At 40.7% G+C, this 24,016-nt stretch overlaps 1 protein-coding gene across 8 annotated transcripts in view; it reads right to left on the bottom strand.

Moving 5' to 3' along the window:
• The window catches only part of LOC128695334 (protein sickie), a gene marked incomplete at its 3' end in the record, with an annotated part of 543,730 nt that overhangs the window by 77,239 nt on the left and 442,475 nt on the right, over positions 1-24,016 (bottom strand). For 7 of the 8 annotated variants that reach the window (XM_070095408.1, XM_070095410.1, XM_070095409.1 and 4 more), the window contains 4 exon segments: positions 17,515-17,715; positions 20,419-20,608; positions 23,328-23,459; positions 23,821-23,977. In XM_070095408.1, the coding sequence (XP_069951509.1) occupies positions 17,515-17,715; positions 20,419-20,608; positions 23,328-23,459; positions 23,821-23,977 (680 nt within the window). 8 annotated transcript variants of the gene reach the window in all.

Here is a 24,016-nt window from a genome sequence, read left to right as displayed (position 1 = left end):
TCACACTTCACAGACACGCACATGCATATATATATATACATACATCTAGGTTTTTCTCCTTTTTCTAAATAGCTCTTGTTCTTTTTTATTTCTTCTATTGTCCATGGGGAAGTGGAAAAGAATCTTTCCTCCGTAAGCCATGCGTGTCGTATGAGGCGACTAAAATGCCGGGAGCAATGGGCTAGTAACCCCTTCTCCTGTATACTATTACTAAAAAAGAGAAGAAGAAAAACTTTATAAAACTGGGTTGCTTAAATGTGCGTGGATGTAGTGCGGATGACAAGAAACAGATGATTGCTGATGTTATGAATGAAAAGAAGTTGGATGTCCTGGCCCTAAGCGAAACAAAGCTGAAGGGGGTAGGAGAGTTTCAGTGGGGGGAAATAAATGGGATTAAATCTGGAGTATCTGAGAGAGTTAGAGCAAAGGAAGGGGTAGCAGTAATGTTAAATGATCAGTTATGGAAGGAGAAAAGAGAATATGAATGTGTAAATTCAAGAATTATGTGGAGTAAAGTAAAGGTTGGATGCGAGAAGTGGGTCATAATAAGCGTGTATGCACCTGGTGAAGAGAGGAATGCAGAGGAGAGAGAGAGATTTTGGGAGATGTTAAGTGAATGTATAGGAGCCTTTGAACCAAGTGAGAGAGTAATTGTGGTAGGGGACTTGAATGCTAAAGTAGGAGAAACTTTTAGAGAGGGTGTGGTAGGTAAGTTTGGGGTGCCAGGTGTAAATGATAATGGGAGCCCTTTGATTGAACTTTGTATAGAAAGGGGTTTAGTTATAGGTAATACATATTTTAAGAAAAAGAGGATAAATAAGTATACACGATATGATGTAGGGCGAAATGACAGTAGTTTGTTGGATTATGTATTGGTAGATAAAAGACTGTTGAGTAGACTTCAGGATGTACATGTTTATAGAGGGGCCACAGATATATCAGATCACTTTCTAGTTGTAGCTACACTGAGAGTAAAAGGTAGATGGGATACAAGGAGAATAGAAGCATCAGGGAAGAGAGAGGTGAAGGTTTATAAACTAAAAGAGGAGGCAGTTAGGGTAAGATATAAACAGCTATTGGAGGATAGATGGGCTAATGAGAGCATAGGCAATGGGGTCGAAGAGGTATGGGGTAGGTTTAAAAATGTAGTGTTAGAGTGTTCAGCAGAAGTTTGTGGTTACAGGAAAGTGGGTGCAGGAGGGAAGAGGAGCGATTGGTGGAATGATGATGTAAAGAGAGTAGTAAGGGAGAAAAAGTTAGCATATGAGAAGTTTTTACAAAGTAGAAGTGATGCAAGGAGGGAAGAGTATATGGAGAAAAAGAGAGAAGTTAAGAGAGTGGTGAAGCAATGTAAAAAGAGAGCAAATGAGAGAGTGGGTGAGATGTTATCAACAAATTTTGTTGAAAATAAGAAAAAGTTTTGGAGTGAGATTAACAAGTTAAGAAAGCCCAGAGAACAAATGGATTTGTCAGTTAAAAATAGGAGAGGAGAGTTATTAAATGGAGAGTTAGAGGTATTGGGAAGATGGAAGGAATATTTTGAGGAATTGTTAAATGTTGATGAAGATAGGGAAGCTGTGATTTCGTGTATAGGGCAAGGAGGAATAACATCTTGTAGGAGTGAGGAAGAGCCAGTTGTGAGTGTGGGGGAAGTTCGTGAGGCAGTAGGTAAAATGAAAGGGGGTAAGGCAGCCGGGATTGATGGGATAAAGATAGAAATGTTAAAAGCAGGTGGGGATATAGTTTTGGAGTGGTTGGTGCAATTATTTAATAAATGTATGGAAGAGGGTAAGGTACCTAGGGATTGGCAGAGAGCATGCATAGTTCCTTTGTATAAAGGCAAAGGGGATAAAAGAGAGTGCAAAAATTATAGGGGGATAAGTCTGTTGAGTGTACCTGGTAAAGTGTATGGTAGAGTTATAATTGAAAGAATTAAGAGTAAGACGGAGAATAGGATAGCAGATGAACAAGGAGGCTTTAGGAAAGGTAGGGGGTGTGTGGACCAGGTGTTTACAGTGAAACATATAAGTGAACAGTATTTAGATAAGGCTAAAGAGGTCTTTGTGGCATTTATGGATTTGGAAAAGGCGTATGACAGGGTGGATAGGGGGGCAATGTGGCAGATGTTGCAAGTGTATGGTGTAGGAGGTAGGTTACTGAAAGCAGTGAAGAGTTTTTACGAGGATAGTGAGGCTCAAGTTAGAGTATGTAGGAAAGAGGGAAATTTTTTCCCAGTAAAAGTAGGCCTTAGACAAGGATGTGTGATGTCACCGTGGTTGTTTAATATATTTATAGATGGGGTTGTAAGAGAAGTAAATGCGAGGGTCTTGGCAAGAGGCGTGGAGTTAAAAGATAAAGAATCACACACAAAGTGGGAGTTGTCACAGCTGCTCTTTGCTGATGACACTGTGCTCTTGGGAGATTCTGAAGAGAAGTTGCAGAGATTGGTGGATGAATTTGGTAGGGTGTGCAAAAGAAGAAAATTAAAGGTGAATACAGGAAAGAGTAAGGTTATGAGGATAACAAAAAGATTAGGTGATGAAAGATTGAATATCAGATTGGAGGGAGAGAGTATGGAGGAGGTGAACGTATTCAGATATTTGGGAGTGGACGTGTCAGCGGATGGGTCTATGAAAGATGAGGTGAATCATAGAATTGATGAGGGAAAAAGAGTGAGTGGTGCACTTAGGAGTCTGTGGAGACAAAGAACTTTGTCCTTGGAGGCAAAGAGGGGAATGTATGAGAGTATAGTTTTACCAACGCTCTTATATGGGTGTGAAGCGTGGGTGATGAATGTTGCAGCGAGGAGAAGGCTGGAGGCAGTGGAGATGTCATGTCTGAGGGCAATGTGTGGTGTGAATATAATGCAGAGAATTCGTAGTTTGGAAGTTAGGAGGAGGTGCGGGATTACCAAAACTGTTGTCCAGAGGGCTGAGGAAGGGTTGTTGAGGTGGTTCGGACATGTAGAGAGAATGGAGCGAAACAGAATGACTTCAAGAGTGTATCAGTCTGTAGTGGAAGGAAGGCGGGGTAGGGGTCGGCCTAGGAAGGGTTGGAGGGAGGGGGTAAAGGAGGTTTTGTGTGCGAGGGGCTTGGACTTCCAGCAGGCATGCGTGAGCGTGTTTGATAGGAGTGAATGGAGACAAATGGTTTTTAATACTTGACGTGCTGTTGGAGTGTGAGCAAAGTAACATTTATGAAGGGATTCAGGGAAACCGGCAGGCCGGACTTGAGTCCTGGAGATGGGAAGTACAGTGCCTGCACTCTGAAGGAGGGGTGTTAATGTTGCAGTTTAAAAACTGTAGTGTAAAGCACCCTTCTGGCAAGACAGTGATGGAGTGAATGATGGTGAAAGTTTTTCTTTTTCGGGCCACCCTGCCTTGGTGGGAATCGGCCGGTGTGATAATAAAAAAAAAAAAAAAAAATAATAAGCGTGTATGCACCTGGAGAAGAGAGGAATGCAGAGGAGAGAGAGAGATTTTGGGAGATGTTAAGTGAATGTATAGGAGCCTTTGAACCAAGTGAGAGAGTAATTGTGGTAGGGGACCTGAATGCTAAAGTAGGAGAAACTTTTAGAGAGGGTGTGGTAGGTAAGTTTGGGGTGCCAGGTGTAAATGATAATGGGAGCCCTTTGATTGAACTTTGTATAGAAAGGGGTTTAGTTATAGGTAATACATATTTTAAGAAAAAGAGGATAAATAAGTATACAAGATATGATGTAGGGCGAAATGACAGTAGTTTGTTGGATTATGTATTGGTAGATAAAAGACTGTTGAGTAGACTTCAGGATGTACATGTTTATAGAGGGGCCACAGATATATCAGATCACTTTCTAGTTGTAGCTACACTGAGAGTAAAAGGTAGATGGGATACAAGGAGAATAGAAGCATCAGGGAAGAGAGAGGTGAAGGTTTATAAACTAAAAGAGGAGGCAGTTAGGGTAAGATATAAACAGCTATTGGAGGATAGATGGGCTAATGAGAGCATAGGCAATGGGGTCGAAGAGGTATGGGGTAGGTTTAAAAATGTAGTGTTAGAGTGTTCAGCAGAAGTTTGTGGTTACAGGAAAGTGGGTGCGGGAGGGAAGAGGAGCGATTGGTGGAATGATGATGTAAAGAGAGTAGTAAGGGAGAAAAAGTTAGCATATGAGAAGTTTTTACAAAGTAGAAGTGATGCAAGGAGGGAAGAGTATATGGAGAAAAAGAGAGAGGTTAAGAGAGTGGTGAAGCAATGTAAAAAGAGAGCAAATGAGAGAGTGGGTGAGATGTTATCAACGAATTTTGTTGAAAATAAGAAAAAGTTTTGGAGTGAGATTAACAAGTTAAGAAAGCCTAGAGAACAAATGGATTTGTCAGTTAAAAATAGGAGAGGAGAGTTATTAAATGGAGAGTTAGAGGTATTGGGAAGATGGAGGGAATATTTTGAGGAATTGTTAAATGTTGATGAAGATAGGGAAGCTGTGATTTCGTGTATAGGGCAAGGAGGAATAACATCTTGTAGGAGTGAGGAAGAGCCAGTTGTGAGTGTGGGGGAAGTTCGTGAGGCAGTAGGTAAAATGAAAGGGGGTAAGGCAGCCGGGATTGATGGGATAAAGATAGAAATGTTAAAAGCAGGTGGGGATATAGTTTTGGAGTGGTTGGTGCAATTATTTAATAAATGTATGGAAGAGGGTAAGGTACCTAGGGATTGGCAGAGAGCATGCATAGTTCCTTTGTATAAAGGCAAAGGGGATAAAAGAGAGTGCAAAAATTATAGGGGGATAAGTCTGCTGAGTATACCTGGTAAAGTGTATGGTAGAGTTATTATTGAAAGAATTAAGAGTAAGACGGAGAATAGGATAGCAGATGAACAAGGAGGCTTTAGGAAAGGTAGGGGGTGTGTGGATCAGGTGTTTACAGTGAAACATATAAGTGAACAGTATTTAGATAAGGCTAAAGAGGTCTTTGTGGCATTTATGGATTTGGAAAAGGCGTATGACAGGGTGGATAGGGGGGCAATGTGGCAGATGTTGCAAGTGTATGGTGTAGGAGGTAGGTTACTGAAAGCAGTGAAGAGTTTTTACGAGGATAGTGAGGCTCAAGTTAGAGTATGTAGGAAAGAGGGAAATTATTTCCCAGTAAAAGTAGGCCTTAGACAAGGATGTGTGATGTCACCGTGGTTGTTTAATATATTTATAGATGGGGTTGTAAGAGAAGTAAATGCGAGGGTCTTGACAAGAGGCGTGGAGTTAAAAGATAAAGAATCACACACAAAGTGGGAGTTGTCACAGCTGCTCTTTGCTGATGACACTGTGCTCTTGGGAGATTCTGAAGAGAAGTTGCAGAGATTGGTGGATGAATTTGGTAGGGTGTGCAAAAGAAGAAAATTAAAGGTGAATACAGGAAAGAGTAAGGTTATGAGGATAACAAAAAGATTAGGTGATGAAAGATTGAATATCAGATTGGAGGGAGAGAGTATGGAGGAGGTGAATGTATTCAGATATTTGGGAGTGGATGTGTCAGCGGATGGGTCTATGAAAGATGAGGTGAATCATAGAATTGATGAGGGAAAAAGAGTGAGTGGTGCACTTAGGAGTCTGTGGAGACAAAGAACTTTGTCCTTGGAGGCAAAGAGGGGAATGTATGAGAGTATAGTTTTACCAACGCTCTTATATGGGTGTGAAGCATGGGTGATGAATGTTGCAGCGAGAAGGCTGGAGGCAGTGGAGATGTCATGTCTGAGGGCAATGTGTGGTGTGAATATAATGCAGAGAATTCGTAGTTTGGAAGTTAGGAGGAGGTGCGGGATTACCAAAACTGTTGTCCAGAGGGCTGAGGAAGGGTTGTTGAGGTGGTTCGGACATGTAGAGAGAATGGAGCGAAACAGAATGACTTCAAGAGTGTATCAGTCTGTAGTGGAAGGAAGGCGGGGTAGGGGTCGGCCTAGGAAAGGTTGGAGGGAGGGGGTAAAGGAGGTTTTGTGTGCGAGGGGCTTGGACTTCCAGCAGGCGTGCGTGAGCGTGTTTGATAGGAGTGAATGGAGACAAATGGTTTTTAATACTTGACGTGCTGTTGGAGTGTGAGCAAAGTAACATTTATGAAGGGGTTCAGGGAAACCGGCAGGCCGGACTTGAGTCCTGGAGATGGGAAGTACAGTGCCTGCACTCTGAAGGAGGGGTGTTAATGTTGCAGTTTAAAAACTGTAGTGTAAAGCACCCTTCTGGCAAGACAGTGATGGAGTGAATGATGGTGAAAGTTTTTCTTTTTCGGGCCACCCTGCCTTGGTGGGAATCGGCCAGTGTGATAATAATATATATATGTATATATATATATATATATATATATATATATATATATATATATATATATATATATATATATATATATATATAAAATATACCAAAATCACATATATTGATTTCGAGACTGAAAATTCTGACTTGCAAAAATGCATTTTGGAATTGTTTATATAACAGAGGTCAAGTATTAGACAAACTTTACCAATGTAGGTCAATGTTTGCCTAGTAGATATGTTCAAACTTGTACGGACGTATTTGTTTAAATGGGGGAAATGGCTGTCAGCCAGCCAGAGAACAAGCCACCCAGGCACACAACTAGTGAGTTAGCCATTCATGTAGCGAGCCAGCCATCCAGACAGCGAGCCAGCCATCCAGACAGCGAGCCAGCCATCCAGACAGCGAGCCAGCCATCCAGACAGCGAGCCAGCCATCCAGGCAGCACGCCCCCAGCCAACCAAGCTAATCTGTCAGAGTGCCAGATTAGGTAGGTTGCGATGGTTTACTAGACTTGAAGGCTACGATATAATAGTCGATCAAGAAGCCAACGGGGAATATGTTTGAAGGGAGTGAGAGTAGAACTCTGGAGACCGGTTACAGTGATATCAACACACACACACACACCCCACAGGTTTATAATCACTCTATTGACTGGAGCGTCGACCAAACTCAAGGAGGCAGTAATGGCCTGTTTTGCTTACCCATTAATTTACCTGTAGGGATTCAAGTGTTTTCTTGTTGAAGCTGCAAGACTCACGTAGAGGCTTCTCCGGAAAACTTATTCATTACTATTATAATTATTATTATTATTATTATTATTATTATTATTATTATTATGATTATTAATTAAGCTCGTGTGGGTTATTCAACGGAAGGCGTGGTGTAGGTTTGATGCCTGTCTGCCATTTGCGAGACACGCTATTTATCTGTACTCACGTTTGCTGATAAATTAACAGAATCAAATCAAATAGCATATATATTATACAGTGATCCTTTCGATGTATACCCAACAACATACAGAAAACCCACGGTGAGCAGCACGTACTGCGCGACGTCAGCATTCAGGTCAATACCCAGCCACAGTGGGGAGGAACACATGTATATTTCATCAAATCCTTGACTAGTGCTTCAGGCACGTGAGTCTTTCATGTGGCAGAGGTATTGCTCTTAGCAAATTGAACTCGGGGTCTACCTGGCGTCAAAGGAATATTTTATGTCTGATTACATACAAAATGTCTTACTCCCGACAAAAGTGAAAAAGAAATACACATTGTAGACACAGCTTTGTATCGAGACAACTTATCGCTCTGCGTAGAGCTTTTATCCCAAAGTGAAAAGCCTTGTCGTACTAAAAGTTCTTTCCGCAATGTACGTTATTTCTTCACTGTGTGTAACTAGATAATCCTATTCTGATTAACGAACAACAGTAGTGATAAACCCATCACTCAGGATTTCTTCAAATACTTATTAAGCTTCAGAGTAAATTTATTTTGTTGTGTCCTGGTGTGATGTCACCGTCGCTGCTGAATGGTTGTATAGGTGGGATTGTAAAAAGAGGTGAACGTAAGAGTATTAGGGACAAAAGTGCTTTTAAAAATATATCAGCATTACAGAGCTGGAAATGTCACAACTCCTTTTTTGCTGATAATTTAAGTGTGTTGGGGAGATTCGGTATTATAGTTAAGGGAAAACGGTAAACCCGTGAGAGTTTCAGAAGAGACATTGCAGAAGTTGGCGGAGAAGTTTGTATGAATGTATGTGTGTTGAAAGAGAACATAAAGAAGAGCAAGGATAAAGGTTATTGAAAATATAGGGAATAAGGGATTCGAAGATGTCTGGAAGATGTGAATGAATTTTGATATTTAAGGTGAAACACAAGGACTGAAAATCGGAGAATATCAGAGGATAAAACAATTTTGACGATTCTCTCATTGGTACTGTATCAACAGATGAAAAAAATAACAGGGAATGCTGATACCTTAGTTTGGGGGTGAGACATTATGCTCCAAATGTTGCAGTGAAGGAAAAGCTGATAATGAATTGCCTAAGCTGTGCTCAGGTCTAAATATAAGTAATGTGTAAGCTTCAGCGATAGTCTGCCTGCAATGCATTTGCATACTTAGTGGCTTTCTTCTGAGCCTTCAGTTGTATCAAATTATATCCGTATTGAAAACGTTTTGGCGAGGTTGTACGTGCGCGTGCATGCATGCCTAAATATAATGCAGAGAATGTGTAACTTAGAAATCAGAAGACATGTTGGACGGGTACCTCAACAGGTGTGGTTGGGTGAGATTTAAACCTACCTAGTATGGGCCAATAGGCCTACTGCCTAAGATATTGTCGAGATTATTTGCTTTTGCAAAAGGTTGTAATATATTAAAAGAGCGCTTCACAAGTCTAAAATCGTCTGGGTCATAGAGTGTATAAATCTAGGAATATGAAAGGTGCAAAGGACATTCGACAAATGGGCGGAGAGCGGGTGTAAAAAATTTTTTTGGACATGCTTGAGCATTCAGTACGCACGTGTGAGCGTCTTAGATCACCACGAAACAAGATTTTTTTTTCTTGAGCTGGACGTGCTGTTAGTGTAAGAAAGGTAATATATATTGAGGAATTCAGGGGCACCAGTTAGCCAAGTGTTCTGGAAAGGGAAATAATCGAGAAAGCCCCTTGAAAGTCGTGTGTGGATGTTGTGGTAAGGTGCCACTGTCTGGCGGTGTCTGCGCAGTTTTAAGCATAGCCAGGGAGCGATTAATATCGAATGCATTATATTCTCTAGATCATTTTATTGCAAAGGTAAACTGTCATCTCTTATGGTTCCAATAATCATCGCCCCCGCGGCATGCAGCACACAGTTAAGATGGGAATATATTGAATGCACACTGAAGTTCGAGAGATTTTTCAACGTAAGTGATCACGTGACAGGAAAGAGTCAGCCTCCCAGAATGCAAAACATTTGAACTTTTCTATTTCATCCTCTTACGGCAGGACGGTTGTACCTCAGTGGAAGGTTGATGTCTGCCTATCTACTACGATGCTTTAAAAGGGGAGAGGGGGGAGGTGGAGAGAGAAGAGAAATAAAAGATGAGGAAGCAGAGGAAAAAAAAAGGGGAGGAGAAAATGGAGTGAAAAGGAAGAAAGAAGAGAAGGGAGAAACAGAAAAGGGAGAGACAACAGAGAAAGAAAAAGAGAGGAGCTAGAAGACAGGAAAACACAAGAGAACGAATCTGGGTAAATACAAACTACACAGTTCAACCTTGCAAAAGAGCATCACGATCAACTGTACTCTACAGTCATCACTGCCAAAAGAGCAACTGGACCCGAAAGCCGCTGTCGTTTGTCTCTAGTCCCACTCCATCAGTTACCGAGTGAGTCCTAAACGTATCGAGATGGTCAGGCCCCTCAAAGTGTAAAATAAATTTAAGGTATACCGCTCTAAACAATCTAGTGTTTTTAAAAGCATGTAGGCAACCAGGCTAGCAGCTTCCACAATGAAGACAACTAGGCTGCTGTATCTTTCTCAGTGAAGACAACTAGGCTAGCGTCTCTCAATAAAGACTACGCTAGCGTCTCTCTCAATAAAAACTAAGCTAGCGTCTCTCTCAAAGACTAGGCTAGCGTCTCTCTCAATAGACTAGGCTAGCGTCTCTCAATAAAAACTAGGCTAGCGTCTCTCTCAATAAAGACTAGGCTAGCGTCTCTCAATAAAGACTAGGTTAGCGTCTCTCTCAATAAAGACTAGGCTAGCTTATCTCTCAATTATCTGAAGCCAATCCTTAAGACTGCTGTAATTAGTTTAACTCCACTTGTTCCTCTGATGCCCCCGTATTCTCCCCAAGTCCCTGGCTCCTGTGTCACTACTGTTTTATCCTCTGCAACTCGAGGAGAAGCCAGTTTCGGCAGGAGGTGAGCTCAAACTTCTTTAAAGTGTAGCCTGGCGCAGTCTGCAAGTGCGTTTTTTTTTTTAAGTCACCCACAGTTTTATCTTCATACTGTTACACAGTGTTTTAAGTTTATCCTTGCACTTTTTTGTTTTATTTAATATTCCTACCTTCACTAATGTTTTTAATAATTCTCTGCACTGACAGTAACTTTTACTTCAATTTCGTTCGTATATTTATTTGATTTCTTCATCGTTTCTCCATGCCAATGTATTTTTTGTTCGCATTACTTTAATATATTTTTCCTCCTCTCTTGACCGAGTAATGAACTTAACACGAGAGTCGAGGACAACACTAAGGAGACTACGTGACCAAATTCCTAAAGGTCAACGCAAAGCTAACCTAACACTAATAGAAATCGGAATCAAAATATTACGTAGTAATCGAGAGCAAAGTATCACAAACCTGAGACCAACATAACAAAGACACAACATACTGGTAAGTAATGTGTGCTAATATGCTGGAACCAGATGAAGCAGCTTAAAAAATTAACCGCCAAAAACAATACGGCTGCAGCTAACCGGAAACCTACGTCCAATTTTACGTTTTCCTTTAAGAAAGACCCGAAGGAATAAGCTAAGTGATATGTATTAGAATTCAAATTAGATACACAAATAACCCGCACTTAGAGAGACAAGCTTATGACGACGTTTCGGTCCGACTTTACGTGATTTGTGAATGCTCCAAGTTGGACCGATACGTTGTCATAAGCTTTTTTCGCTATGTGTGGGTTATTTGTGTATTGTTCCAGTCACGGTATTGTGCCTTTTTGTTCCTTAAATAAGAGGATGTACATCCGAGGATGGATAGGGAAGGGGGGTGTAAGGAACGTCCACTGAAGAAGTGTTGAATGCGTGGTATCCAACACTTGACATTCAGAGGAAGGATTTAACATTCAACAGGTATAAGTGTTAGATCAAAGTAGAGAATAGCATCCACTGGGTTTAAACCACAGGAATAGTTGGTTATTTTTTTATTTATATATTTGCTCGCCATTTCCAGTCTCTGAACACCTGACTGGGAGATCAAATTCCATCTCATGCTGACCTCAAGTTCTACTCAGAAGGAACCAGTGGATTAATATCGGTCTTACTTCATGATTGTCACAGCCAGAGATATTATCATACGGGTTCGAGTCCAAATACCAGTAGGTTAAATATAAGTGTAACAGTACTAAAGCGAGGAAAAAAACAGTAACAAACGCAGTCATGTCACAGCCTTGGTAACCTGGCTGCCACAATCAGCTTAGCCTAACTCGACCCAAATCCCGACTTGCAAGTAGTGGATGGCACTGACCTTTGGCCTGGCTTGCGCTCCCCCACACAGAGGATCCAATATGCAAGATACTTGTCACCAGCCTGCTGCTTCTCCGCCAACACTAACATACTTCTGTGGGGTGAAACTGGGCTGCGACCTGCACAGTTGTATCCTATTTTTTTTTTTCCACTTTTCAATAAAGTGTACCTAGACCATGTAAAAAAACACATTTTTTTTTCATTCTAACAGAAAAACATGGACTTTTATTAACAGTCTAACCTCATGATAACTGCATATATGAAGGATTTTTCAAGTCTCGACATTATGCTCACGAGTTTGACTCATTTTTTGCGACTACAATAAAATTATACAGCCTGTAATTATCAGACGGCTAACAAAAAACAAGAGCTAAATTACAAGCAGAGGGATGAGCGTGTGGCGCACACAAGCCTCCAACCTCGGACCTTCGTGTATCACTACACCTTGATAACACAACGTATATGTCCATATAAACATGTCACCAAAGCAAAAATCCTCAGTTTTGTAGACTGGCAAGAGTTACCGACAAATACTGGTACACACATACAAGTTAAGGTAGAGCATCTTTATGCAAATACACTGAAAAGATGTAAACATAAGATGGTCCAATACAATGAAAAGATGCAAACATAAAATGGACAAATACAATGGATAAATTCAAACGTAAGACTTACAATATAGGATGAAAATAAATTAATATGGTTTAAAGCCTATCGACTGCACTAATATTCTTAAGACTGCACGTAACCTTTTCACCATCAGACAAGAATACCTTAATCCCTAAAACTGGGATCGAAGTAAATTCTCGGCTTATCCGCACAGTGAAATATACCTCTCTATGTATACACACACAGGACGGAAAAACATCAGAAGTAATACTGTTTGAGACGTGTATGTGCTGCCTCACACGGGTCAGTAGACCTCAAGAAATCCCATTATTTTTGTGTCGTTTACAGTATATTCTTATATTAGGATATAGACAAAGATTATTTACACCCCTCTTCCCTCAACGGGGATTAGGCTGTTTATGAGTAGCGGGTGGGAAGGCATGGGGAAAGAAGGGGAGAGAGAAAATGATGTTCATTATGGGTGGCGATTTAGGGGAAGGGGTGCGAGATGGAGAATCACCAGTGCCGTTTGTCCTGCATTTGTTGAATATATTTTTCAAACTACTATCGACAGAGAACAAAAAAAGCGAATGTTGGGTTCAGGTTTTGGCCTTTAGGCTTAGTGTGAATGCGAGAGAGAGAGAGAGAGAGAGAGAGAGAGAGAGAGAGAGAGAGAGAGAGAGAGAGAGAGAGAGAGAGAGAGAGAGAGAGAGAGAGAACAAGAGTGCCAGAGCCAGTTTCCTCTAAGATTTCTGATATCTGCGGGTAGCTGGTTGAATAACTGAAACACACACACACACACACACGCACACACATTTTCGACCCCCATAACCACAAATAAGTGTGAACACAGCCTTACAGTGGTCAGAAGTGTAACGACCTGGACAGTGGAGTGATAAAAGCAGGTCTCATATACAGCTTTAATTAAGAAGCGATACAATAAGGCTCTCGAAGTCATGGAAAGTGAACCCAGTAGCAGCCAGCGAAGAGGCAGGGCCAGGAACTGAGACTCGACCCCTATAAACATAGGCGAGTACACCTCCCCCCCTCTCTTCCTTCCTTCTTTTCTCTCTCTCTCTCTCTCTCTCTCTCTCTCTCTCTCTCTCTCTCCCCCACCCTAATAAATTTCTCTATCTTCCTCCCCACCTCCCACCCATGTTGAACACTGCCACATCACTTGTATGCTCCCCCACAACGTCTCATTGCAGCCACCACCCACCTACCTTACCCACCTCTCACCAATTCCTTCAATTTCATAGTGAAGTTAAAACTTTCAGCTCATTATCTCACTCAGGAACTGACAAAATATAAATATTTTCGCCCTGAAACGCCCCACGCACTTTCTAAAAATAATATTACATTAATTTTGCACAATGATGATAACTTGATGTGTAAGACATGTACAGCACCTGGGTATCTATCACGAAGACCACCTGGGTATCATCATGAGGACGCATCGCCAACCAGTGGTTTTTTCAATTCACTGTAGAAATTACTTACCAGTAATAGTGGAAGTTAAGGTAATCGGTCCCCCAGTCCCTTAGTCATCTGGCCTCGACAACGAGGCTGGGTGTCGAAACTTCTTACTAAAGACAGCCAGGTGTTGCACACTCGTCTCACTCACCAACTTTTTAAGAACAAATATTTCTACTCTTAAAAAATCCAAATTGAATGGGCCACTAAACTTTTTCCCCCACGTCTATAAACAATTATTCTGTTTCAACATTTGATGTAGTGCCGCTCCCTCTTCCTTCCCCAGCATTACCAACCCTATGAATTATACTGAATTAATACCCGGACTTTTTTTCAGAAGAGTTCTGTCTCGAAGTCCGGCCTGTGGCCAACCTTCATTACTGACTGACTGGTCATCCAGTCTGTTCTAAAGCTTACAGGCCAGTGCGTTAGCCACTCGGCCAGATGACTAATTCATCCAACTAGGTACATTTCTATACACCAGACCTGCTTATCATGGGTTTAAGCTCCACCCGTTCCGTGATTTGTTTGTAATCGTGTTGCTACGATTTCGTGGGTCAATCAGTCTGTTGCTGCCACCGCCCACATCCCCCCCGCCGCACGTACTCCGCCTCACCTCCGTAGCTTCATTATTATTCTTACACCTACACTTTGGGGGGAAATGAGCCTCTTTTAAAGCAACGTACGTACACGAAACCCCACACGTGACGGAGTATGTAGAGCAATGTAAACCCACGTAATACTGCTTAGCCACGCCACTAGCCACACTGCTTAGCCACGAAACTATCCACACTGCTTAGCCACGCCATTAGTCATACTAACAACTACGGTATAGAGACTGTACACGCCACTCTACCTTACACTGAAAAACGGAAAAGCCGGAGGAGCCATGATCACAAAATACTCTGAAGAGACGGATAATGTGCAAGATTTGAGGAGCCAAGAGATAGCGAAAAAGATGTAGATGAGCCACAAGGACGTTGGGATATACTTTTTTTCAGTATTTTTAGTTCGTTTTCACATACATGTTCGCTACACAAAGAGTTGAAAGCAAACTAGTCACTTCCAAGAATTGGTATAAATGGGTTAAATGGGCCCTGGAAATCAGGAATCGATAAACCACGTCGATAGTAGTTGAAAAGGGAGTTTCATGAATTATACTATACCATAATTAAAACGCAGGACCAAGAGCTGTGGTTCAACCCATGCAAATACAAATAGACAAATACAAATAAGGCGAGTACATCTGTACTCACCTACTCTACACGCTACGATCCTACTTAATCCCATGACACTTGAGCCACGTCGTAGTTTCCTGTGGTGGAACCTTACGCTGGAGACATTTACGCAACAGCCAATCAATACCCATGGTGGGGAAACTGGGGAACTGAGAGAGTACAAGATGAGTCAGTGTGGGTTTGTTTTTCTCTGATGTGTCACGTGTTTGGTGATTTGTACCATGATTGACGTTTCATACGTCTAGTGACGTCACATACCTGGTGACGTGTCACATACCTAATGAGGTGTCATGCTCGATTATGTATCATCGCTTTCTGATTAATTTTTTACACCTCTATACTACTAGCTTCCAGAGGAGACAATATCGTTCCCTATTTTTGACTTTGTGAAACTGTACACGCTGATACAAGAGACTAATCCTTTTATAAGACTAAACCGAAATATATTTTTAATATATATATATAATAAAACACAAAAATCTATGACGAAATAAAAAACTAATTACTAATAAGTCGACCTGCAAAACCCACTTGGAAAACAAGAAAGTGTAGGTGAGATACGGGGAATCTCCAATTACGTTGTCTAGCACACGTCTGGCACACACGAGGCTACAAAAAAAAAGCAGTGAATGACACACCTGTAAAACCCATTAGCTAAAATCCCCTCCCACCTGCCTACTAAGTCTCGACTGGTCACCAAAATCACATCACAGACTCTCTAACATGATCTCACGAGTGAAAATGAAAATAATATTGAAAAATACACTTTCAGCTATGACTACTGCAAATGTCTCCACTATCTGTTTCCTGGAATTTAGATTCCAATATATATTTCTCGGATCGTTTCGTCGCGATCGTGGTATAACGAGAAAACTTTTAACTATTTCTTTCTCGCAAGAATAATACTTTTCCCTGTGGCTTTCTCTTGCTCCCAGTGCTGAGAAATGACAAGTTGACGCCCCCTTCCACTCCTAACTGCCAACCCTCTTACTGGGGCTGACTTGTAATACAAAGCGATCATCAGCACAGGACACAAATATATAATAGCTCTTCGTCAGCAAAAACGACCTGCATAAACAGGTAAATGACAAATACCTCCACTTAACTTAAAAGCATTTCGAACAGCATACCAAGATACGGCGGCCATTAACGTAAACATCATGTGTGCAGACAAGAACGCTTTGAGAAACTAGGTATGTTCAGCGCTACTTGATGTATACCTGAAGGGGATTTCGGGGGTCAACGCCCCCGTGGCCCGGTCCGTGACCAAGCTGCATTATTTTCCTATTAATATCTATGAAACGTAAATATTCTTAGGGGATCTTAAATTAACGTACAGTATAAGAAATATGTAATTTTTGTAGTTGTTCAGCTCGGGTAGAAATCACCAAACTTTAATGTGTGCGAAAACGCCCCATCGCGATTACCACACCAACCAAGATACTCAGTACTGCACTTTGTACAAGGATGAAGACTAAAGTAGGCAGCAATTACTTTGCCCATCAACAGTATTACCAACCATTATCCGCCTCACTACACAAATACAAGAATGAAGTAACACATTAGTAAGCCCTAAGCTAAGCAAGTCCAACTCACATCCACTCGTGTACCCATCAAACCCATATTTAAACCAAACAAAGTGCTTGCCTTCATTGAGGCTACCTGGAACCTTGTTCCATTTACCTACAATTCTACTGTCCAACCAATGCTTCCATATTTCCTTTCTAAATCTAAATTTGTCCTACTTAATTCCATTTGCTGAGTGTCCTGTCTTGGTTAGACTTTTCAACACGCTGTTTATAGCCCCATTATTTATTCCTGTTTTCCATTTGTACAACAAATATATTCAGAGAAAACTTTACAAGCACAACTTTTCCTTCACTTATTGCGGAAAAAATCAAAATACGTTCAATAAAAAGCCGGGACACAGGGAGTACACTAGCAGAATTCGCCGGGTGTCGGAGGTACCCGACTTTTCAACGCCCTTCTCAGTGCATACGGGGAATTACCAACAAACCTCTGGCTGTCTTCAAGAAGAAACTGGAAAAGTTTCTCAAATCAGTTCCAGACCAGCCCAGCCGTGGTTCGTACGTTGAAGTGCTTGTGACCAATAGTAACAGTTTAGTTGACCAGACGTTGATCCATTAGGACTAGTCTGGAACCGGGCTGCAGGAGTGTTAACCCCCGGAAACATCCTTCAGGTATGTCATGTTTAAAGAAGGTAAAATGCATGTTAACCTGTAACCATAAAAAACGCACCCAACTATCAAGTCATGCGCAAACCAATCTGATGCTAGGCTGAATGTAGCATATTATTATAGGCTACGCAGGAAAATAAATGGTAATAAATTATGTTCACTACAACAAGACAAATGCATTTTAAGAAGCGTCAGTGCAACAATGAAAAATTCAAAGTTAAAAGGTGTCCTAAAGAGTCCTTTACAGCCAAGGAACAGCATTTAAAGCGTCCTATTTTTTCCATTCAGGAAAAACTACACTAAGGTGTTCTATCGGAGCACAAAGCAAGGGTCTATATATGCAAATTTAAAGCCTAATTCACGGCACACCGGGTAGTAAAGGTAACTGGAGTTTTTCTTAGTCGAGGTGAACACACACCAGAGGTTGGAGCAAACACACACACAGGATGAGGGAGGGTCTACCCACATGCTGCCTCCAACACTCACCGCCTTCTGCTTTTCGGCTCTGTTGGAGTCACCGGGAGTATTCTCTCATCGCTAAATATATCCTCCTCCTCCTCTTCATCTCCATCTTTGTCTTTCACATCTTCGTCTAAATAGTCGTCTTCGTCAAAGTGTCTAGGCTCTGACGAAGTGGTGGAAGGAGAGAGTGAGGAAACCTCCGTCTCGTTTTCTGTTCCATTGCTTCTGTTTTTTACCACAGAAAATGGGAAGATTGGAAAGTATAATACAAGAAGAAAAGAGTAAGGCAAACAGTATAGTAGTATGCAGGCTACACAATGATAGTGCTCAAGTTGTATCAACAAGCATGCAATTAACCACTTAAAATATGTGAATATGAAAAAAAAACACTCATTACAGACTAGGAATATACAAACTAATGGTTCCAAGGGACAAAGCATCTATTTTTTTTTTTTGTTACATTTTACACAAATATTTTACAGGAAGCTCTGCAGTACATCTTATTGCAGAAAGCAAACAACTTCAAATGCTAGCAGTTTGAGAGAAACTTCAGTGGCATGAAAATGTGAACATTGTGACTCAGTATTGGCAGTAACGGCAATCAATGTGTCTGGCATTCTTGCAGGGATTTTGTGCTAATATATATATATATATATATATATATATATATATATATATATATATATATATATATATATATATATATTATATATATATATATATATATATATATATATATATATATATATATATATATATATATATATATATATATATATATTATTAGTGGACAGGGGCCATACTGTAAAATACTGGTGCATATTTTCACGCTGACAAACTTGATGACACCACAATGGTCAAGTAACGAGCACATAGTTTGCAACGACATGTCTCTCGATGTCTGACGTTACCCTTCCGTCTAATTTCACTCCTGCCGGTCAACTATAAACAAATTCAAATTAATATGCGTTAAAGCAATCTAACAAAATTATTTGTTACAATGTTCCTATTATATTCACGGCGAAGAGCTAAACTCGTAGGGATCGTATAGTGCCTTAGATAAAACGCCCTTAACCGGCATCAAGGCATACATCTCATGAAGGGTAAAACGTTCCGAATGACCCCATGTACTGTAAAAGCGTTAGAAAACAGACGTTGCATTCTTAGGCGGGGTTGCTAAGAAAGAGCCCAGCACCAAGGTGACAGTTGCCAGTGTTGTTGCATGGCAACTGTGCAACACCTTCCAGCCCGACCTTGATTAACTTACCATCATAACTATGCATGGTAAGAATGAGGGAAAAGAATGTTCCCAGTTATCAATTGATTAACTTACCATCATAACTATGCATGGTAAGAATGAGGGAAAAGAATGTTCCCAGTTATCAATTATTATATTCAAGGCAAAGCGCAAACCCCCTATGGAATATAGCCACTGAAGAATGGGAGGCAACCGAGCTTGATCCAAGGAAATAGAACGCACACAAAGGCTGCCAAATAAAAGGTGAAGGGGGTTGCACCATGCGGCAGCACACTGCCCTTTATCTTAGTTATCTTCTGGTGCGGCTGTAATTATCTTTCTTTATATAATGAGGAATATATAAATTTCCTAGTTTGGCCCAACATTACTTATTTGGCACAAGAAATAATCAATGTCATATTTAGCATTTTTCCCTTTAAATATACTAATACCGTCGACATATTTGGTCTTTAGGTACGTCTAACATAATCTTTATAAACTAGAAGTCTTAGCTCCTAGTTTTAATCTTGTCTCGTGATTGCTAATAAGATTTTCGGGCTTGTGTATTACATATAAAACTATTTTTATTATTTCAAACAGTGATGAGCAAGAAAACAAAAGACCGCAATGCTAAAAAGAAATCAGATATAGTGTGAAGGCATGAGTCACGAGGCTGTACCGGCCCACACCCAAATCAATAGCGAGTGTCCGTTTTCTGTGCCACATTAACACTACAGAAAATGTGTATCAAACAACTGCTAACTAAACTATTCCTGCGAGGACACGTTTCTTGTCCTTTTTGAATACGTCTTATTCAGAAAGCCTACGTATGATTTTATAAAAGTATTATAAATAAACACATTTATAGGCCCACATTAGTAGTTAATTATAATTGGTGGAAGTTATTTACCTGCAGAGGTACTAACGATAGGGAAATGGGAGGTAATCAGGTTCAATCCAATGGAAGAAATGGTTCACTCCCTTGGATCAAAAGCCTTCACCGACATTTAGGCACCTCCCTTGAGGGGCACTGATGGTAAACCCTGCACGGGTGGAAACGTTGGTCATGTTCCCTCACACCTGTTGCCCCTGTTCATCTAGCAGTAAGCAGGTACTTGGGTGGTAGTCAACTGTTGTTAGTAGCATCCCTAGGGGTGATAGTGTACCTTAGATAGGGTTGGGATTTAGAATGACTTGAAGTAGGGTAACAGCTCAGCCTGTAAAACTGACGTATAAAAAGAAAACTATGTTGCAGCTCTTAGCCTGTAAAAATTGGTGTAAAAAAACTGTTGATTTAATCTAAAATTACCCAACAAAGCGTGATTTATTTTCACCTGGGTCCTCAATTCTCTCTTTTAAGCCCTCATGTGTCATGTTTACATAAAACTAGTGTTTATTTCGAGAGTATATTTACTCGAATAACATACCAGTCACTATGGAAGCCACGACAACACAGTTATTACTTCACTGTGCAACAGTTCATAAAAATGATTTGCTAATTTCCATATATTAATGAAGCTTTTCAAAGTTGTTCCTCTAAATTTCATTTTAATGTTTCAAAAGTTGCCGTTTATTGCATTCCGTTGTGTCGTCTTCACGTCAACGTGTTGCTTCACTGGATAAACTGATCCTGGAAGCAAACGTACCCATACAGAAAAAAAAAAAACTTCATGCACACGAGGTCAACTTACCTGTCGTCCTGAATGAAGTGCTGCACCTTATTCATGCTCTCGTGCACCTGCCTCATGCCCTCCTTGAAGCGTTGGTTGAGGCGGTGGGCGTAGAGGGAGGCACCGCCCTCACTCAGGTAGCCGTCTAGGTCAGACGAGTTGCCGGACTTGTAACCAACGTTACGTAACACATCCCCGTCTGACATGTAGCCTACCACGCACCAGCCAAGGAAAAAAAAAACACCAATATTTAGATCATTAAAACATTGCATGGGAACAATATTAAAGTCTAATTACTATAAAAACTTAAAATCTCGTATCTATTCGTCTCGTGTTTAAAAATGGTGTAAAATACCCACAAGTTGAAGATTAAAACAAGTGCAGCAGTTTTTTTTTTATCTTGACTGATGAAATGTTTCGCCTATACAGTAGGCCTCTCCGGTCAAATGTCAAATACAGAGGGAGCAGGTGTAGTAGTGAAATAAAGATGTGATCAATCTATCAACCTTGGAGAAAAAGTATTTCAGGTGGTCAGTCCCTCAGCCTGGAGAAGAATAAAGCTCCATAGTTTGGAACGATATCATATCGCTCTGACTACCTGGAGGGTATTCCGGGCACCAACGCCCCCGCGGCCCGATCCACGACCAGGCCTCCCGGTGGATCAGGGCCTGATCAATTAGGCTGTTACTGCTGGCCAAACGTAGTCCAACGTACGAACCACAGCCCGGCTGATCCGGCACTGACTTCAGGTATCTGTCCAGTTCCCTCTTGAAGGCAACCAGGGGTCAATTGGTAATTCCCCTTATGACTGGTAGGAGGCTGTTGAACAGTTTTGGGCCCCGGACACTTATAGTATTTTCTCTAGTGTACTAGTGGTGCCCCTACTTTTCACTGGGCGTATGTTGCATCGCCTGTCAGTCTTTTGCTTTCCTTACGGAGTGATTTGTGTGTGCAGATTAGGGATCAATCCCTCTAGGATTTTCCAGGTGTAGATTATGATGCATCTCTCTCGCCAGCGCTCCAGTGAGTACAAGTCAAGGGCTTCCAAGCGTTTCCAATAGTTAAGGCGTTTGATGGAACTGATATGTGCAGTAAAGATTCTCTGTACATTCTATAGATCTACGATTTCACCTGCCTTGAATGGAGGTGTTAATGTACAGCAGTATTCCAGACTAGTGAGAACAATTGATTTAAAAAGGATCATTGGCTTGGCATCTCCTGTCTTTAATATTCTCATTAACCATCCTATCATTTTCCTCGCAGATGTGAGAATGACACTATGACCCTTGAAGGTGAGATCCTCAGATATTACCACTCTCAGGTCCTTCACATTACTTTTTCGCTCTAATGTGTTATTAGAGTCTGTATTATGCTAAGGTCTAGCTAAAACAGACCTTAAATACTTTTTCTCCGAGGTTGATAGATTGATTACATTTTTATTTCACTACACCCGCTGCCTCCGTATCTCACTGAAGAAGCCTATTGTGTAGGCGAAACGTTTCATAGTAACGATACCCAATTCTTACACACGTGTCTTAATATTCATTTACCTAGTTGTGAGAAGACGGGTTAATTTTCAGTTACATGTAAAAAAAATCAGTATAAAACAATGTACTGGTAAAAAAATCATAGCTAATTACTGTAATGTTTGTATATTATTATTATAACCAACGGGGAAGCGCTAAACCCGTAGGATTATACAGCACCTGTGGGGAGAATGGAAGGTATTCAGGCTTAATTCAGGGAACTGGAGCACAGATCCAGTTCCCTAGATCAAGAGCTCCTCATCAGCATCAAGGAACCTTCCTTGAGGGGAATGTTTGTATAATACAAGACAAAATTCCAAAGCATCTACATATTTTTATGCACTCCAAATTTGGACATTAATTGTATGATTAGTAGTAACGGTCATAGTATAAGTATTTCACTAGGATTGGTCGATAAGAAGCCATGAATTTTAAGCAAGTATCATAAATGTAATTGTAATAAACAAACGCTGATATGTAAATACCCAAAGATGTACTGTTGTTTTAAGTTTGGCTTGCCATGGGTTCTAGCCATTTTTGTGTACGCACAAGCTTTTGTGTTACCATCCACAGGGTGGACACGGGGTGCACAAACCAGCCTCTTCGTCGGTAAAATCTAAATCTTGGACTTGATATACATTAACGTATATAGCAATCCAGTTTTATATCTAACATTTTCCAAAGTATGATACTGTAAAAACAAGTGAAAAAGGCTAACCTTAAAGTTCATACATACTAGCCTCGTCTTGCAAGCTGTGATCAGAAATCAGTAACAATGCCCAACACAGCCAATCAGAGCCTAACAAAATATGAAGCTCAATATGGTAAACAGTTCTGAGCTTTATACCGCATAAAGTTGCTTAACAACACTTAAAATACTTAAACCTTAATTTTATTTAGCAAAATAAAATTAGTGTCCTTGGGAATCATCCACATTTCTCAGGCAATGTATCACCGCAGCCTGAATACATTTAAGGGATTAGCCTAACTGACTAAAAGCCGATTAAGAACATAGAGCACTACCCAAAGTCTCGCCAGGAGCTAAAGCACTCCAGACCTAAGTTCATCCCCATATCAGCTTTTAATGTTATTTGCGTGAAATACTAAAGACTAATGATGGGACGACGCATCAGCTGATTGCAAGTCTACCCAACTATTCACTCGATTCTTAACACATGCGCAACATGGAAAGTGATGTGACAACAGAAGCAAATAATTCCGCTTAAATGAAAACGAGAGAAATAACAATATGTACAAAAATCAGTGGGCAGATAATGAAGACAGAAAACTGACTTAAATAAAACTAACGGACGAGGTACATTGAAAATAATTTAAAGTGAATTCAGAGTGAAGACTGGTGATAAATGACCCCAGCTCTGACAAAGAAAGCTTTAAGAAGCTTACCGTTCGTGAGTTCGACACTTTCTAGGTCACTGTAATCCATGTCAATGACCTGGTGAGGACCTGGAGGCCGTTTTAGATGAGGGCCGAGTCGCATCCCTTTCTGAGGCACTGTGTTGGCATTGTCCTGTAGGGCTGTGGCATACAAAAAATGTTAACAACACACATTGCACACAAGTATTTTTAAAAACTTACATTAGAGCAATACAAGGTAAATAAAATTTTTGAAAAAAAAAAAAAAACTGCCTCGAGTTAAAAGTCAAATTATAATTAATATTTTACGAAGTGTTTCATCGCTAACACAAACTGAAATAAAAACAGGACGAAATTTGTTGTCCCAGATATTCCAGATTTATGGGTTAGTTGTGAATCGTTCAATTCAAAGGTAATGTGACTTTCTTCAAGATGGTGTTCCTTTTGTATAGTTTACAAGTGATTTTTTTAAGCAGTAAGTAAACCTCTGATAACTGCAACGTGTTCTTGGTGGTAGTCTCACCTAGCCTGGAGACGTGTAGGGAGGGAGGGACAGTGCGGGTCTGGTGGAGTCCCAGACCATGCATGTAGCCATAGTGAGACGCTCGGACGAGCGGCTGCATCGGCTTAATGTTGAGGATTACTTCGTCTCCATCCTCTCCTTCATGCTTCTCTTCCACCTGTCAAAGATTAAGCAAAATATAAGCAAGTCTTCTCCC

Source organism: Cherax quadricarinatus, chromosome 50 (genome assembly GCF_038502225.1).
Source record: "Cherax quadricarinatus isolate ZL_2023a chromosome 50, ASM3850222v1, whole genome shotgun sequence".
Taxonomy (NCBI): domain Eukaryota; kingdom Metazoa; phylum Arthropoda; class Malacostraca; order Decapoda; family Parastacidae; genus Cherax; species Cherax quadricarinatus.
This window is presented reverse-complemented; position numbering and strand designations above follow the sequence as displayed.